The sequence below is a fragment of the Nicotiana tabacum genome, chromosome 18, assembly GCF_000715075.1.
Source record: "Nicotiana tabacum cultivar K326 chromosome 18, ASM71507v2, whole genome shotgun sequence".
Classification (NCBI taxonomy): domain Eukaryota; kingdom Viridiplantae; phylum Streptophyta; class Magnoliopsida; order Solanales; family Solanaceae; genus Nicotiana; species Nicotiana tabacum.
The window spans coordinates 3,423,391-3,442,279 of record NC_134097.1 but is presented as its reverse complement, the minus strand read 5'-3'; the positions used below and the strand labels follow the sequence as shown (position 1 = coordinate 3,442,279).

Here is an 18,889-nt window from a genome sequence, read left to right as displayed (position 1 = left end):
TTGCCCGATATATCCAGGGCTACAAACTCAAGTTTAGAAAGATTTGACATTATTTAGAAAAAGAAAGTTCGTACCTCTGATACTTTTAAAGTATTTTCTCGAGATGGCAGAGTCTCGTGCTGATAACGTGTTATAAAATAAAAACTGTAAAGTAAAGACAAGTATAGAGAGAAACTGATATACTATTCAAATTCAAACTTATGTACATAATGAATCGAAAACTCCTCTATTTATAGAAGAAAGGAAGTAGCTGCGAGGCTTTTCAGGAAGCAGCTGCAAAGCTTTTCTTTAGCTACTTGTAAGCTGTCTGCATGAGCTGCTTGCAACTTGCCTGTTTAATAAGAAGTTTCTACAAATCATTTAATTGAGCTGCTTGCAACCTGCCTGCATCAGCTGCTTGTAGATAAACTTCAACAAAGTACTAAATGGATAATGTTCTTCAGGAAGATTATCTATAGCGGAGTAATAAATGAACATACACAATATAATTATTTTCATAACAAAAAATACCTTTTTGGTAGAAGAAAAAAGGAAAAAAACAAAAAAGGAAAAAACGAAATAAAAGGGTAAAATGAGGAGGAACATAAAATAATAAAATATAAAATAATAAATATAACATAACAGAATTGGTAAACCAAAAGAATCGGATCCGAGATTATATCAACTTATAATCAAACCCTTATTAATAATATAGCCCCTTTTTTCATTTTCAGTCGTCTTTGCAGTTTCTTCATTGCTCTTTTCGCTTGATTTGCATCAGCCATGGCCGACGAGGTAACCCAAAAAAATTCCAGATTTCCTAACTTCCTTCTATTCGTATTTAATAATTCCATTCTTGTTTTACAGATTCAAAAGATTCAATTTGTATATGGTAAATTAAATGTAAAAGTTCGATTTTTAGAAAATTTCTGTATTTTATTGGCGATCTGTACAGTTCTTTGAAGAACCCATGTTGCTGGTTACTTTAGTTGTATGTGTGCTCAGATATGTCTGTGTGTGGGGTGTATTAGGTGAGTATTAGTTTTTGGTTTAAGAATTTCCTTGTAGAGGTTATTGGTTTTATAGGTGTAGACACTGAAATTTTAGCATATCAAAATTCCTATACATCTCGACCCAATTTATTGTCAACAAATTGTGGCACGCCCAGTGGGACCAGTTCTGCCCTTCATCTCTTTCTCGTGTAAATCGAACACTCCAAGTTTCAAAATTATTTGTTGCGATGGTCGAGTAGTTCAAAGTCTCGTCTTCAAGTTTCGGCAAGCCTACACCCCGACAAACCTTGAAGCGGGGCATTTGTAGACACTGAAATTTTAGGAGATCAAGATTCCTATACATCTCGACGCAATTTATTGTCTACAATAGGTTGTGGATGAATATGCAAATTGGTGTATGGAAAGGTGTGAAGTCTGTAATAGTTTTTGGCCCAAGCCTTTTTAAACAACAACAACAACAAACCCAGTGTAGTCCCACGAGTCGGGTCTGGGGAGGGTAGAGTGTACGCAGACCTTACCCTGCCTTTAAAAAAGCATAGAGGCTGTTTCCGGTAGCCCCTCGGCTCAGGAAGGAAAGAGGGAAGGTCTAAGCATTTTTAATGTGACAAAATAAATGATGAACTAAAACAAGGGGAAAAAAAAGTTGAAGAATTTGAATGACTAGATTGCATAGTTAAAGGATTGGGGTATTGTATTCAGCTTGAGTGTTGAATGGTGATCAAATGATCTACCGAAGCCTTGGTGGGCAGAGTTACTCGGTACCTGTTATGGTCATAGGAGGTAGCAGGTACCATGTGAAACAGTAGACGTACGCGCAAGCTGACCGGACACTACTGTAATAAAGAAGTGGTGATCGAATGAAGAATATTTAGCACTTTTGTGAAACAGTACTTAGCTTTAGCAGCAATTTAGATTGAGGTTTGAGGTTCCGTCTCCATCTTAAATGAGTTATAGAAATTGTCAGTTTGTAGCCAATAAGCTTCAAGTATTTTGCTTTTTAGTGAGATGGTTATAAGATAATTGAAGTTATGTTCAGGTTAACGATTCAGTTAAGGCCAATAACACGTTCAAAGTTTTCACTATAGAGATTATGTGAGGTTTGTCAGTGGAAATGACTGCTTAAGCTTCTCTCTGTTGCTAAGTGTCACTGCGTTTAAAGAGTTGGATCATGTGATGTTACCACAAATTACTGTTGATTTTCACTTTCGAGGACAAGGAATCACTTATAATTGAGTATTTATAGGCTCATTTAGTCATCAGTTAGAATTTTGGAGTTGGGTAAAAAAGTATTAATGCTCTTAATATTTAGGGATTTGATTCTCCGAGGGGTAGCTTTATTTGGGGAAAAGAAGGCTAACAAAGTGATGATTGGTTGTGATTTTTTCAGCATCATGGTAAAGATGTTTTTTGGTTTTGGACTGGTTTTTGTTTTATCTGATTCCTTTCCATATAATGTGACTATGTTTACCTGTTATATAAAGTTTCTCGATTATATTTTCAGTTTGGTCTGAATATTTTGGTTTTCGGTGTGAGCTATATTTCGGCTTCTGAAATTCACTGAGTGCAGCATCCTAGATCTGCTTCTGATTGAAGTTCTAAATTGTATACATCTGTTTCTGCATATTTGGTGTTCAGAAAACTTCCATTTCAGAATATAGAAAACTTTATCATTATTGATGTTTTCAGTAATATGTTGATAAAAAGGTAAAAACAAATTGATAACAAAAAATGCAAGATGGCCGGCAGTTATGACCTCTCTTTTTAAGTTGTTTTTCTGTTACTTCGTGAATCTTTTACCTCACTTGGATTACTTGTAGAGCTGTGGTACTTGTTACTGACATTCTGTTTCTTCCTTCTCCTTTGTGTGCCTTTCAGATTGAACTTAAAACTGCTCCAGCTGATTTCAGGTTCCCAACAACCAATCAAACAAGGCACTGTTTCACACGCTACGTAGAGTTTCATAGGTAAGCTCCCATGCTTTTACACAATTTTATACTTCAGAGACTTGTTGCATTGTTGCTTGTATAAACATGACATTTAATGGATTTAGAATCCCTTTAATAGACTAGGGAATTTATCTTATTTCTTATCTGAAAGAGTACAATGAAGGCTTGGTCTAGGATAGCTCCACCGGATTAAAATCATCTGCAAAACTAGGGGCTGAACTCTCAAGTTTCAATAGTGAAAAGCTGCTACAGACGGTTTGAAGTTCTGCTTAATGCATGCCTTTTCTCCCGTGAAACAATATAGTTAAATTTTATGATGTAATAAATTGTGTAGACGCTCTTTACTGATTCAAAAATGAAAAAATAAAAAGTTGTGTAGACACACTTATCATCCCCTCATCCACCAACCAAAAAAAGTTGTTTAAAGAGACGATATGGTGGATTTAGTGTCCAGCACAGCGTGGAATTGGTCTGAGACCTGGTAAAGTCTATTAATTTATGCGTTTAATCTTATGAAAAAAGAAAAAAATATTGCGGGTCTAATATAATCAGCTTTTAGAAGATCGTTAAAGTTGATACTGTTTTTGTTTTAGTTTAAAAAAAGGTTACATTTTAGTCGGGAAAAAAGTACCAAGGAGGTATTGTAAAGTACAAGCAAAGAGATTATGAGATAGCTGTTACATAATCAGCTCAGCCTATTCAAGACTTCCAAATACTTAAATTGGGTTTCAACTACACTTTCTTTACGCCAAAATTATAAATTCTGCGAACATCTATTCTCTACAATGAAAATACGACTGCTTTTGCCTTCAAAACATCTCCTATTTCTTTCCAAACAAATGGTCACATGATTCAGAGAAGGGATGGTTTTCCAGTTCTTCTTCATTCTTTTGCCCGCTTTCTGACTTGTCTACCTTCCAAAAGACCTCTTATGCTGTAAGGCATAACCAATTACACTCTGCAAATGTTTAAAAAGAGATCCTAAATCTGTCTATCATATTTACAATGGAGTAAGAGATGGTTTGGAGATGCTTAATCTTTTTTCTCACAAAATAAACACCTGCTGCATAGAGCAAATCCACTCCTTCTACAGTATTCTTTTATTATGGAGTTTCAGTTTTCTCACTCCTAAACCTCTAGCTTCTTTATTCCTCATAACCACTTGCCATTTAACCAGATGCATTTTCGTCTTTTCTGATTTACCTTCCCAAAACTGACTTAGTGTGTTAATTTTCCTCTCAATTGCTGATGGCATAGGGAATAGAAACATTAGGCAGGTTGGGATCCCATTCATTTCATCTCACAATTGATTAAAGTCAATATTCCTCCAAAAGATAATACTGTTTATTCCAGATGGAACGCTTTCTAACCTTGTGAGCTGGTCAACGTTGAATCGTTCTTGCAATGTGTCGATTATCTGAAGCTGTTGTTTTGAGGCTTAACCATTTTCGTGGTGTTTTACTAACTCTTGTTCACAAATTTCAGGTGTGTTGCTGCAAAGGGTGACGAGGCTGCTGAATGTGGTAAATTTGCGAAATACTACCGTGCTCTTTGCCCCGGTGAATGGGTGAGTTATGCTTATTAACTTGTATTTTGGTGTGTTTCAAGTTGTAAGTTATCTTGAACTTTGCGGTGGGTCATAGTTCACCGCTTTGCGTTTTCTCATTATTTCTTCTCCCCTTCCTCTCCTTGAATTATTTTTGTTTTCAATTGATCAAGCTTGTTTATTGGAGCTTTACTTGCCTTTGAATACCTTACAGAAGTTTAAGCCATAGTTTGATACGATAGGGGATTTCAATATTGACCATGTACTTTGCAGTTCTCAAAATATAGACACTGATACTCCTTAACTCTTCAAATAGAGCACATCAGGATATATTTTTATCATAGGGCTTATAGATATCAGCATGTCCTCCATAATAACTACGCCGAATGAAGCATTATTGGTTTCGAGTGTTGAATTTGACAAGATTAATGTGAACTAGTGTGAACATTTGAAAGCCTCCTTTTAGGAGAAAATTGGTAGATGCATTTACATTGCATGATGACGCTTAATGTGATGTCATGCATGACATTATTAAGGCCATTTCCCTTCTATAAATAGCAAGAGATTTGTTCATTTGTAAACATCTCTCACTTGCCTTCTTATCTCCTAAGGCATTCGAATCTTCTTTCTATCTTGTAGTATTTCACTTGTATTTTTGGAGTGAAATAAAGTTTGAGTCGAGGACTAGGCAAAAATCAAATTTTGCCGAACTTCGTAAACTTCTGGTGTTCTTTTTATTATTGTCTCACTTAGTATTTATTAGCTATCTTTAGATATAGTAGTTGTGATATAATCACTCTAAATATTCGGCTTCCGCAACATCGAGTTGGTATATGGATGGGCCAATGGTTAAATATTTTGTTCATTCAACACATATATGTGAGTCGGAGCTAACCTTATTCCTAAAGACATATCTGAATGGTGTTTGGTCCATAAGAATTCTCAGGCATTTTAAGCTCCCACTTCCTTTTCTTTTTGCTTCGTAAAACACACAGTTGGATTCATATACCTTTGCCTCCTAATTTGGAGTCAAGTCAGCAATTGTTAGCTACATGATAATCAACCATCTGGAGGTGTGATTGTTTCCTTAGTCACTCTATGACTATAAAATAATAGAAATACCAAAACAAACATGCCCTAATATCTCATTTCAAGTGTCATTTTTAAAGTCTGGTATCTGGATCGGCATCTTTCCACTAGTATAGGTATCAGGTAAGTTGCTCACCAAGGGGTTAAGCAGACCACAAGAAATCACATAGTTATTTGTTTTTTTAGCCTCAATTGAGATTCGACCGCTAGTCTCCCGTAATTTTCTTTCCAACTTCATTAGCATTTAGGCCATACTCTTGGGTGCCATTTCAAGTGTATATTTTGATTGACTGTGCATTCATAAAAGCGAAGAGTTGGCTTTTCTTCTCTTTAAAGAAATTTAAAAGGATGAACTTTCTTTTATTTGAATGTGTTAACGTAGAGTCTTGATGAGCTTTGAAGTGGAGATTAGTTTGTAGCTCTTATCTTTTTATATTTGAATTTTTGCAACAATAACAATAACCCAGTGAATTTTTACAAGTGGGGTCTGGAGAGGGTAGTGTGTACGCAGATCTTACCCATAATCTTCATCAATTTTTTTTTTAATTTTTGCTAGTATGGGTCCTATATTTTCCTTGGTAGTAAGGTACCAGAAAAGACTAGAAGAATTGGGCACCTAAAAGCATCTGCTGTGTAAACTTTGAGACATTTCGGTGCACCAGGAAGGAGTAGAGCTATAAACTTGGGCTAAGGGAACTAAGGGGTCATTGGGTACGCGACTAAATATCCCGAGATTATTGTCCGGGACTAATTTATCCCACCTGGGAGGTGGGATAAAATAATCCTAAGTTTGTTGGGATAAGGTGGGATATCCATGCTTAAGTCTTGGATTAAATTTATACTATGTTTAGTTGACGGTATAAATTTATCATGTGCTAAATTTATACCGTCAACCAAACATGAAAGTAAATTTAATCCCACATCTTATCCCCGTACCAAACGATCCCTAAAAGTTCAGTGATCTCCAAACTTGATTTTTCTTTTCTTCAACACTTCTTCTAGGATGGATAATTACGTTATCTCAACCATATATTTTTTTAGCAAACAAGTTCATGGTCTCTTGACTCTGACATGACAATAATAACATCTATCTAACCCGGATATATATGATTTCCACAAGTTCTTATGTATTTTGGGTGACAATACATCTGACATGGTTATGACAGGCACATGTCATGACTTAATGAAGGGTTTAAGGAGTTGGTTCAAAGGCTCTAAATCAATTAACTGCCATTTAATCTCAAAAAAAGTTTGGGTTGGTTATAAGAATCACTAGTAACCAAACCCTACCTATGCAATTTGTAAAAGCTTTTCTTCCTTTGCATAACACTCTTCTTCCAAATTTTGAACCCAACGCCACCTAAATAATCTGTACTATGCAAATTAAGATACTCTAAAGCTAGAGATTCCCTCTTTTTTTTTTTTTTTTTTTTTTTTGATGAAGAGATTCTCTAAGTCTGACAATTATCCCTATGTGGAGTCGTGGATGTAACTAAATTAAAAAGAACAGTGACTAATCCCAAGTAGTTGGTATCACCAATCTGGATCCCTTGTTTCTGTTCTGTTTCTAGCGAAGTCAAAGGCTTTAAGATGCGATGATTTAATTTGTCTTTTAGTTTGTCGCAATTAGACATCTCATAGCGTATGCTTTTATTAGTCCTTGATACTTGCACTTGATCAATGCAGTCCGGTTGTGTAATATTATTCCATCTTTCCTATGTCGAAACGATGAATTCCTTTATCTTTCGCCATAACTAGTAATAACTTTATCTTAATTCGCCTGTTTCTGCAGGTTGAGAGGTGGAACGAACAGAGGGAGAACGGGACTTTCCCGGGTCCTCTTTAATTTGAAACATCAGATTGCAGCATCCTTGTTATGATACATTGGTTTCCATTTAATGTTTTTGTTTGAAAGGGTAAAACCTTGTTTTCTTTTGAATTGTTAAGGGATCATCAATAAGGAATTTCTTTCTACTTGTTATCACTTGAAAAGCCCTGCAGCTTTATACAGTTTCTCTGTTTTTATTCCTTGGATTTCATAATTGTTTATTCAAAGGTTAAAGACATGTTTTTTTATGTGTTCTTTCTGCTTTGGTTTTCTTCTCATGTTGGGAATCAGTCTTATTTCTTTTATTGACAAAGAAGATACCTGCTGATTTATAACAAAATTGTGACTAGGGATGTCAAATAGGAGGGTTGGGCCGATTTTGGGCAGGTCAAAATATGTTGAGTCAATAAATGGGCGTGTCAAATGACTCTTCCAATGTAAAAATAGCACGGGCTAGCCAGTTTTCGGATTGGTAATTCAAAAATGGCCAGCATTTGCAAAGTCATTGAAAAATAGTCATTATTTTGCTGCTGCAACACGGACCGGTCCAGCATAATATACTGGAGATTGCAGCATTTGTGTATGAGCTGGAATATTTTTCGGATTTTGAACAGTGTTTTCGTTCAGATTTATCTTTACATGAAAAGTGGCTAAATTTCGATTACTTTTGAACTTGTGACTATTTTTCAATTAACACTTGTAAATCTGGCTATTTTTTAATTTCTCCCTCGTCCAATAGTTACTTGGGCTGATATGAGTTGGGTCAAGATGAGCTAAAATTTGGGTCATAATCTAACCCGCTCAACTCTTATTAAGCTTTTTTACTTTAATGTGTTATTTTTTCATGAATTGTATAATTATTAAATAAGATTTTTTTTTTCTTTTGTTATCGTCATATATAACATATAAAAAAAATAAAAATATTTTTGAGATATTTTGATAAAGTTATTTATGGATCAATTTGGACTAAAAATTAGCCCAACGTTAGAGAGGTGGGTCAATAACCAGCCCAACGTGTTGGACTGATTGGGTGTGTCATTTGGGCTTGGGGCAAATTTGACAGTCCTAGTTGTGACAAACAAGTCTCTCTTTAGTAATCTTAGAGGAGAAGTTTACATCAAACTGCATGAGTTTACTAGGTCTGCAATAAATATGTCAAAGAGAGAAAAACTTGGAAAACAACAATATAATTTTTCTTTTCTAGTTTCCTTTGTTGAAAGAAATTGATATATATGAGTTCAAACTTCAAAGATTTACTAGACTAACTATATATAAATTTATTCTTTTGCAATGTTCGGTTTTTAATTAATCAAAGTTAAAAAGAATCGATATGTAATTCTAGGATTAATTTATTGGCCTAATCTTTTAAATAAGGTATTTCTTTATACATTCCTTACTTTTATTCACTTATTTAATTAAGTAGGTCTTAACTTAGGTCTAATTAAGTATTATATATACACTAGCATACATCTTTCTTCTCCTTGCTGTCTTGGTCAAATCCAAGACAATAAATTAATTATAAATGAATACTTAAAGAATCATATACAAGTGTACTTTTGTCCTTTAATCCAAGCCAAGTCCAGGTCAAAGGCTATGAGAAAAAAGAACAGGTAATTAGGTTTATCTAGGCCGTGTTGTCCATGTGATATGCCTCGGCTAATGTACTTGGTCCGTTTCAATTTATATAGCGGTGTTCGAATTTCGAAAGTTAATAAAGAGATTCTTTCATGTCTTTCAAAAATTTTGAATTTTGAATTATTGTGGCTTATAATATTTTTTAAGTAGTTTTCACATATGTAAATTTTATTTTAAGAAGTTTAAAGATTTTATATCCGAGTTTATGATAAAAAATTAAAAAAATTTGACTCTCGAAATCCGACCTATGACACATAAATAGAGGCAGTCGGAGTAATTACTAATCTTTCATAATTTCAGAAAAAATTAGGCATGACGCGAGAACAATAACACATGATAATAATAAATATTAATAGTTTTATATTTTTTAAAAGTTTAATAATTAAATAGGAATATAACTCGAATTTACCTAAATTTCAAAAAAATAAAAATAAAAATAAGAAAACAAATCAATATTATTTTTTTCCTTAATCAAATCAAAGATAGGAGAAGGAGTAAAAATCAAATGAGAAAAGAAAGATATCCATAAATAAAAGGCTGATTTTTAAGAACATTCCAAGCAAGTTCATCAGATTCATTATTCATATCCTATACCAAATAAACACGAAAATGTCACATTTTACACGTTACACGGACTATACCAAATCAGATCAACTTTAATAGAAATAGAAACTTGCTTTAGTTTGTCCACAAATAAATATTTTTTTTTCAAAAAACGTGTTTTGTCTATGAAATTTTGCTAAGTTTTTGAAAATATTTTCGAAAATTGAAAACCACTTTTTCAAAAATTTCAGAAATTTTTGTTTTCCCAATCACAAAATTGCAATATTTTTTTCAAGTAAAATGTATGTCCAAATATAATTTCAAATTCCAAATATCATTTTTCAACTTAACTCCAAATAGTACTCTTTTTCAAAACTTACAATTATTGTCTCCAAACGCCTACTAATTTTGTAGGACCATTTAGAATGGTTGATGTTTAATCCAAAAATATTTTAGGATAAATAATAAAATTTATTTTTAACGAGGTCACTAGCAATCGGTTCGAATCGAAGTTCAATCGAATGAATTGAAGAATCAAATTATTAATGTTGTGAATAAATAAATAAAATTAAGCAATTAAAAAATAAGAAAGATCTTATTGATTGTCGTTGTGAGCCACAATGCTAGCAAAACAGAGAGAAAGATTGCCTAGTAATAGTACAATAGTTTTAAGCAAAGAGTGAATTCGAACGTACAAGTAAATAGAATGGGGATATCGTGTCATCATGCGATTCATTCACGTGTCAGAGTAGAATTTTTACCAATAAAGTTGATACGATTAAATATTAGAAAAAAGGGTAACACTTGTCTATGAACTACAAATATTGGTGCTTCTAAAGTTTATACAAATTGTTATAGTCCAAAAATTATAAAGGCTACAGTATCTAATTCCCTTTTGCCTTTTCCTTTGGGGCGATTTGCACAAATAGGATCATATATAGTCACGGCGGATCTAGGATTTTAATTCTATAAGTTCAATATTTAAAATTTTTAGAATTGAACCTATTATATTTTTAAAGTTATGGATTCATATCTACTATTTATTATAATTTTTATAATTTTTACACATAAATTTATGTTTCACGTCGAAAATTTTATACATAACCTATTATATTTTACACATTAGCCATGGATTGGACCTCGTTCATTTAAGCTCGGAGTTGGTCGATCCGGTCAATCTTCTGTTGAACCTGCGAGGTTTGGTCGTTAGTCGCCACGGCTAAATCCTCATTGCTAACTTCGAAAACCTTTACCTTTTCGACCAAGTCAGCATGCTCCTTCTGAGCCGCATCCATCTCGGCTTGGAGATTCTTTACGACCCCTTCGTGTTGCTCGCTGAGAAGCTTATACGTGTCTCTTTTCTCAGCAAGCTCCTTGATCTCGGCCTCGAGCTGGTTAACCTCGACCCGGTACCGAAGAAATCTTTCGTGATGGAGCACCGAGGCCTGCTAAAGGGTAAAATAAATAAGAAATGAGAAATATTAAGAATTAAGTCAAAGGTCGAAAGATCGTAATGATATCTTACCCGATTCAGTGCCTGCTGCGCCTCGTTGAACATGCATGGCACGTCCGCCTCGTTCATTTTAGCCTGGTTTTCTTCGGTCACCAGACATCGAAGGTGGCTCGCTACTCCCACGAGAGCGGAAAGAACCCGGGCATCCTCCAGGATGGTGATGACTATCGACCTCTTGTGGTCGGGATCTACGCTCGGGGTAGGGAATTGGTTGACTAACTTCGGGCTCAAATTTAGCCCGCCGACTTTTGAAGACGACCCCTTTCTCGGCACCTCCAGGTCGCCCTTCGTTAGACCTCTCCTTTCCTGCTCGGGCCTCCTCGAGCATGGACTCGCTATAGGAATGCGATCCTGAAATCTCTATTACACCGGGTGCCTCATTTCGGGGCGTGGTCGGCATTCCGGGAAGTCTTGGCCCCAGTCTCCTCATCAAACCCCCTAGGCCTGAGGGGGATCAGCCTCATGGATCTCCTCTTCAAAGGCTGCTCGCTCTTCGAGGAATGTTGGCCTGTGGGCCATGAAAAAATCATCTTCTCTGATCCCATCCCTGAGCCGATAAAGCAAATCCGAGTCGGGCGCTCGAGAGCTAGAACTTTCCTTTGGCTTACGGGCCAACCTTTTTATTTGGCTTCGTCCTCTCTGAGCTCAGGGAGCCCGGAGCCTTCCTTTTCTTCCTTTTTCTTACTGCAGCCCCGAGCTGCCCTAAAGTGGAGGGGTCAACGGACGTATCCTCCTCCCCTACTAAAGGCCTAATCTCAATGGTCTTAGGCAAACCTGCAAAAGGAAAAGTGAAGAAAATAGGGTAAGTATGATGCGAATAAAAGAGCCAGATGTTACCTATTCGAAGAAGGGCCTTACCGTGAGAACGGGCCTCCCAACGGCCCTTCGAGGGTTTGCGCCATGAGCGCTCGGAATAAGGCATATGTGAACAAATGCCCTCGATCCACTCCTTGAGCCGAGAGATCGCGTTTGGGACTCGAGTGACAGCTGCACCACCACAAATACCAGTAAGAAAAGAGGAGATGAAGGTAAAATGGCATTCAAGTGGAAACTATACTTACGAGATGCGTTCCACTTCTCGGGAAACGACATGAGTTCGGGGGAACCAAGTCTTCGATTTTCATTCGAACAAAACATTCGTGCCAGCCGCGGTCCCGGTCCTCATCGATGCTCGAGAATGAGGCTTTGCTGGCCTAACGTGTGAGCTTTATTAGTCCCTCTCAAAAGATTCGGGGATTGTATAGGCGGTGACGATGATCGATGATGAACTGACGGGACTCGGTCTTGTTCATGAAATAACAAAGGAGGATCACGATCCTCCACAGTGACGGGTGGATTTGACCAAGGCATACTTCGTACCTCTTGTAGAAATCCAAGATAACTAGGTCCACCAGCCCCAACGTAAAGGGATAAGTGTAAACACTTAGATAACCCTCCACGTGGGTAGTTATGGCGTCCGCACGCCCGGGGACTACTACGTCCTTACTCGCCAAATTGCAGTCCTCTTGGACCGCGGGAATGACGTCTTCGGTAATGAAGCATATATATCTTGATACTCCCTCACACTGGCTCTACACCGACGAGTGCTTCTCAACCTTAAAGTCACCGGCAATCGAACAACCCCCGGGAATGAACATTTTCAAGGGAGGCCCGACAGCCGGTTCATCGGAACCCGTATCAGCAGCGGGAGTAGTCTCATCGATTTCAAAAGTCGGTTGTGAAGAAGAAGAAGCGACTTTTTTGGGAACGGATTTGAAAGTTTTAGCCAGTGTTATCTGGAAAAAGCTTGAAAACTATGAAGAGAGGTAGAAAGATGAAAGGTTAAATGCGCTGATTTGGGTAGAAAATAAGTAAAAACTTGCAACTTACTGAGAAGTTTTGAAGAATGGAGGTGAAAATATTAGAGTGTGAAGAAGGGTAGTGATATCTTGAAAACGTGAAGGTAGAAGCTTGGCCAAAAGGTGAAAAATAAACGAAGGAGGAAAGTATTTATAGAGGTTTCGCGCCGTTTGCATTCAGGGACGACCTGCTGATGGTTGACGCGTCTTTGAAGTCATAATGACACGACTAACAGGAAGTTTCAAATTCTTTGTCGTTTTTGTCACGACGTATTGAAGAAGGAATCGAGGTGCATTTGTCGTTTCCGTAAACTTACTCTCCGAGAAACAAGGGGACTATCTGTATATGGGTGAAACCGAGCCTTTTGGACGCCTAGGTTCCCGATGAAGTAAACAGAGCAAAGATGTGACTGTAAGGAACCAGATTCGGGGCAAGGAGCCCCTCGAGTCGGGGTACGGGCAATACACCTGCCCTCGGAAGAATAGGGGCCACGTCCCCTAGGTCCGATTCGAACCCCAAAACTTCGGAGAGCATTACCAGATAATCGAGCACGACAAACAAAGGGTCATGATATTCATGCCCAACCAGATATTACAGCGTGAATCTCGGCACGTTTCAACAGAAAATCAGTGATTAGTAAAACATAAGATTTTTACCTCTTTTGAAATTATACTTAAGGTAAAACTCCCCTAGTATATAAAGTGGAGTCTAACTATTCATTAGGAATCATTGTAACACGCGTGTCAATGCAATATACTCTTATTTTTTCTGTTATTCAAAGTTCTTACTTTTGTTCATCAGTTCTTCATTATCGTGAGCCCGAGATCGAAGGCACGCATTTCATTAAAGTTGTTATTGAGTCCGGGATCACTCCCATTAATTGGTTTGACAATTTATTACGTCCTTTATCTGTTTAATCTAACACAATTTATTATTTGTATTGAATTAATTCACGTATCCTTAAAATCACAGATAAATTTAATTGTTATCCGTTTTTTAAGAATAAACATAAATATAAACAATAGTTCTAAAAAAGTTCCTCCAGCGTAATTTTTTATTTTTGTTGTTGTAATCCAAAAACCAATCACTGCCAAAACCAAAATTAGTATTGATCGTTACATCTTTACAAATACTAATTCCCAAATTTTATCCCACTCCCACATTACTAAGACGTTTACTCCACGCTCCACACGTCTTCGTAAAACTTCCAACTCCCTTCCTCTCTATAATCCAACGCGTTCAGTTTTTGTATCTATATCTATATATATATATACTCCTTCAACCGCTCCATAACTTTACCACATTCACACCCATTTCCTACTTCCATTGATTTTTTCTGCTTTTCTCATCTGGGTCTTGTCTTTAATTTTGTTAAAAAATGGTGCGTTGTAGCAACAATTTAGTCGGAATTCTAAACATAGTAACATTTCTAATATCAATCCCAATTATAGCAGGAGGAATATGGCTCTCACGTCAAGCAAACACAGAGTGCGAAAGATTTCTCGAAAAACCCATAATAGCACTCGGAGTTTTTATACTCTTAGTTTCATTAGCCGGTATAATCGGTTCTTGTTGTAGGGTTTCGTGGTTACTTTGGGTTTATCTACTCGTTATGTTTTTGTTGATTTTGTTGCTTTTCTGCTTTACGATATTTGCGTTTGTTGTTACTAATAAAGGTGCTGGTGAAGTGGTTTCGGGTAAAGGGTATAAGGAGTATAGATTTGGGGATTATTCTAATTGGTTGCAGAAAAGAGTTGATAATCATTGGAGTAGGATTCATAGTTGTTTGCAAGATAGTAAGATTTGTCAAAGTTTGATTGAGGGATCGAATACTAAAGCTGATGATTTTTTCAAGAAACATCTTTCTGCTCTTCAGGTATATTTACTTTAAGTTTTTAATTTTTAATTTAATCTGGTTCTTAGTGTTTACACTTGATTGTTTTAGTCGAAATTGTCAGTTTTTATGTGTGTGTGTATATACTTGATTTTTATTGTATGGTTTTTGTTCTAGATCCGGATGGAAGAGTATTTTTGGAGGATCTGGGGTGCGGTGACATTTTTAGATAGTTCGAGCAACATATGTCTTTTTTGGTTTTGCTTGTCTGATATCTGGTATTGTTTGTGAGGAGGGGTTTTTTTGTCAGTCCGTTCGAAAATCGCACTATATATCTGGATGGAAGAGGCTATGTCGTCCGAACTCTCCACAAATGCTTTCGGGTGCTTGTTAGATCGTCCAAAATTAGTGCATTTTTTTGAGGATTCAACACGAGTGTGACAACATTTTTAGATAGTTCTAGCAACGTTGATTTTTTGTTTTGCTTGTCAGAAATCTGGTTTTATTTGTGCATTTGGGGTTTTCGTCTATTCGGACCCCTTCGCTAGAAAATTGCACTGTATATATAATTTTAAATTTTTTTTTTTTTTATGTGTATATATAGTAGATGTTGAACCACCTTAGTGAAAATCCTTCTTTCGCCACGGTACAAAAGGATTTGTTCAAGGTTTTTCCAAAGGTTCACAATTGTTTGTTTTTTTGATTGGCTATTGAAGGACTTACTTTTTGGTAGTTGACCTATACTTGACTGAGTTTGGGTTTTGCTTAAGAAATTGAGGGTTTGTGTTAGGTCATGCAAACTGCTACTTTTGTTCATACTTCTTGCTGTGTTGATTAATGATCTATAGGAAAACATATAATTATTTGGTAACTTTATATCTCTAGTTAGTTATGAATTTTTTTGTTTAACTTTATGTAAAGTTAAAAGGTGTTAGGACTTTGACTCTGTTGGTAATGGCTATAATTGCACTTTTTGTCTAAAGGGTTACACCTTTAAAATCATCTAAGTTGGTTTGGTGAAAATGTTGATAAGCCTTTTATTTCTAGACAGTGCTTTATTTTGACTCTGTTGGTAGTGTCAAAAAAGTTGGGGCTTTATGTATTATGTATAAAAAGGTATACATACCTTTAAATATTCATTTCTAGATGTGGTTGTTGAGATAAAGAGTTATTCCTTTTTGTTTCCTCAAAATAAACCTTGAAGATATTTTGTCTAAAAGTTTTGGGGCTTTTTGTTTAAAAGCAAACATCTTAAAGCATTCATCTTATTTAGGCTGCCACATTTTGGAAAGTTCTACTATGCAAATAGATAAAAAAGGAGTACTTTTGCCGTACATGTATATAAATCTTTGAATATCGTTGATGTTATGTTGCTCGAACTCTTCAAAAATGCGTGTGGGTGCGTGTCAGATCGTCCAAAATTAGTGTATTTTTGGAGGATCCGATACGAGTGCGACAACATGTTGAATGTTTGACTATGCAAATAGAGAAAAAAAGAGTACTTTTGTTGTACATGTATATAAGTTTTTGAATACTCCTGACATTAGAGAAGTACATGTTCAAATCTGAGGTGTGGCATCTGTGTCGTTTTGAATCTGTTTGTTAGAGTTTCTGTCTCCGCCACGGATAGGCTGTTGGTTGTAATATTATCGTCAATCCTTTTGCCTTTTCTTGTGGATGGGCTCTTATAGCAGTAATTTCTTTTGCTAGTGTCTACTAGTAGTAGTTGCTCTTATTCTATCAAAATAATTCTGTAATTGTATCTAGTGTTCAACTTGCACATGTTAGTTGCTTCCTTTGACATTGTGATTGAGTCTGGTGTCCAACTTGCACATATTAGTAATCGTTGTTGTAGTCTTATTATATGTCTCTGACACTGATTAAATTTCTTGTAGTCTGGTTGCTGCAAGCCATCAAATGACTGCAACTTCGAGTACGTGAGCCCAACAAACTGGACTAGGACACCAAGCTCATCCCTTAATAATCCTGACTGTACTACATGGAGCAACGATCCGAAAATCTTGTGCTATGGCTGCCAATCCTGCAAAGCCGGGCTACTAGACAACCTCAAGAGTGACTGGAAAAGGGTGGCTGTACTCAACATCATTTTCCTCGTCTTCCTCATCGTCGTCTACTCTATCGGATGTTGTGCTTTCAGGAACAACAGAGAGGACAACGCTTGGAAGCGTTACCCTTGATCCGTCCTGAGGAATGCACTTTCGCTAAGTTCTATTGATTTCTGTCGTGTATTATATAGAACTATAGGTCGTTTAGTATGAATCTATGATCTTTCTTGTGCAGAGTATTTCTTTTGCTAGGCAATTACTCTGGATTTGGATATATGTGAATTCCTATTATTCCATAGAATTCTTATGTTTAGAAGTGATATGCTGACTGTTGGTTTTGGATGTAGAGTTTGATCTCTTCTTGATTATGAGTATGTGAATTCTTGATTTGTCTTGCTCTTGGATATTTGTATGGTGGAGATTTTAGCATTTCTTGATTTGAACTTGTGAATGGATGGTTGAGCGACAATTAGAAGATAATTCATCTTTTTTAATTTTTTGAGCAGAAAGTAAAGATAATAAAGGGACATATGGCCATTTGATGTGTTGGGGACAGATGGAGACATGTCTTATTCTACATATTTATATTATATTCTACTTAGTATTTAAATCTCCGACGTGACTAAAAGATCAATAGAAAACATACTATCTAAAGTAAATGTAATAACATGACTAATACATAGGTATTACCATTGTTGGTCCCGTGGACTATATAGCACACGAAAATATGAGAATCGTGCTGAATTCATGTTTTATGGCTCTAAAATGCCAAATAACGAAGAACGGTCATGACAAAGCGATGACTATTGTTCATTAGGTCGTTTCTGATGGTCCGGCAAAATTTTAGGCGATTCAGAGCCGGTCGCCCGAATTCGTGATAGCACACGAAAATCTGGGAATCGTCCTGAATTTCTCCTTATGTTCCTAAAATGCCCAAAAACGAGGAACGATCATGGCGAAGCGATAACTATTGTTTATTAGTTCGTTTTTAATGGTCCCGCAAAATTTTAGGCGACTCAGAGCCGGTCGTCCGAATTCATGCAGATGACTCTATATCACATGAAAATTTGGGAATCGGGTAGAATTCTAATTTTATGACCCAAAATGCCAAAAAACGAGGAACGATCATGGCGAGGCGATGATTGTTGTTCCTTAAGTCGCTTTTGATGGGCCAGCAAAATTTTAAGCGATCCGGGATGACGTGTGCTATATAACAAACGAAAATCGAGAATCAGGCGAAATTCCAGTTTTATCGACCAAAACACCAAAAAATGAGGTACAATCATGTTGTTCCTTAGGCCGTTTTGATAGAACGGTAAAATTTTAAGCGATCCGGGTCCGGTCGCTTGAACCCATGCAGATGGCGAGGGTTATAACATACGAAAATTTGGGAATCGGGTGGAATTTCAGTTTTTATGGCCCTAAAACGCTAGAAAATGAGGAACGGTCATGGCGAGGTGATGACTATTAATCCTTAGGTCATTTTTGATGGGTTGGTAAAATTTTAGGCGATTTGGGTCCGGTCTCCTAGACCCATGCGGGTGGCGTGGGCAATAAGCACACGAAAATTGAGAAATCAGACGGAATTCCAATTTTTGGTCCTAAAACGCCAAAAAATGAGGAATGATCACGGCGAGGTGATGACCTTAGGTCGTTTTTAATGGGCCGATAAAATTAAAGGCGACTCGGGTCCGGTCGCCCGGACCCATACAAATGGTGTGGGTTATAGCACATGAAAATCTATGAATCAGGCGGAATTTCAGTTTTATGGCTGTAAAACGCCAATAAATGAGGAACGGTCATGGAGATGCGATGACTATTGTTCCTTAGGTCATTTTTGTTGGGCCGGTAAAATTTTAGACGATCCGGGTTTGGTCGCCCGGACCCATGCATATGGCGTAGGCTATAGCACACAAAAATCTGAGAAGCGGGCGGAGTTCCAGTTTTATGGCCCTTAAACGCCAAAAAATAAGGAACGATCATGGCGAGCCAATGACTATTGTTCCTCAGGTCGTTTTTGATGGGCCGACAAAATTTTAGGCGATCCAAGTCCGGTCG

At 36.7% G+C, this 18,889-nt stretch overlaps 2 protein-coding genes across 2 annotated transcripts; both read left to right on the top strand.

The window, feature by feature from the left end:
• Nucleotides 1–629: 629 nt before the first annotated feature.
• On the top strand, nucleotides 630–7,649 carry LOC107794458 (cytochrome c oxidase subunit 6b-3). The gene is made up of 4 exons (XM_016616943.2): nucleotides 630–774; nucleotides 2,868–2,956; nucleotides 4,424–4,505; nucleotides 7,366–7,649. Exons 1-4 carry the CDS (start codon nucleotides 763–765, stop codon nucleotides 7,417–7,419), a joined length of 237 nt encoding a protein of 78 aa, XP_016472429.1. The 5' UTR covers nucleotides 630–762; the 3' UTR covers nucleotides 7,420–7,649.
• A 6,559-nt stretch (nucleotides 7,650–14,208) lies between these two features.
• On the top strand, nucleotides 14,209–17,220 carry LOC107794457 (tetraspanin-8). The gene is made up of 2 exons (XM_016616942.2): nucleotides 14,209–14,807; nucleotides 16,661–17,220. Exons 1-2 carry the CDS (start codon nucleotides 14,310–14,312, stop codon nucleotides 16,961–16,963), a joined length of 801 nt encoding a protein of 266 aa, XP_016472428.1. The 5' UTR covers nucleotides 14,209–14,309; the 3' UTR covers nucleotides 16,964–17,220.
• The last annotated feature ends 1,669 nt before the right edge of the window (nucleotides 17,221–18,889 follow it).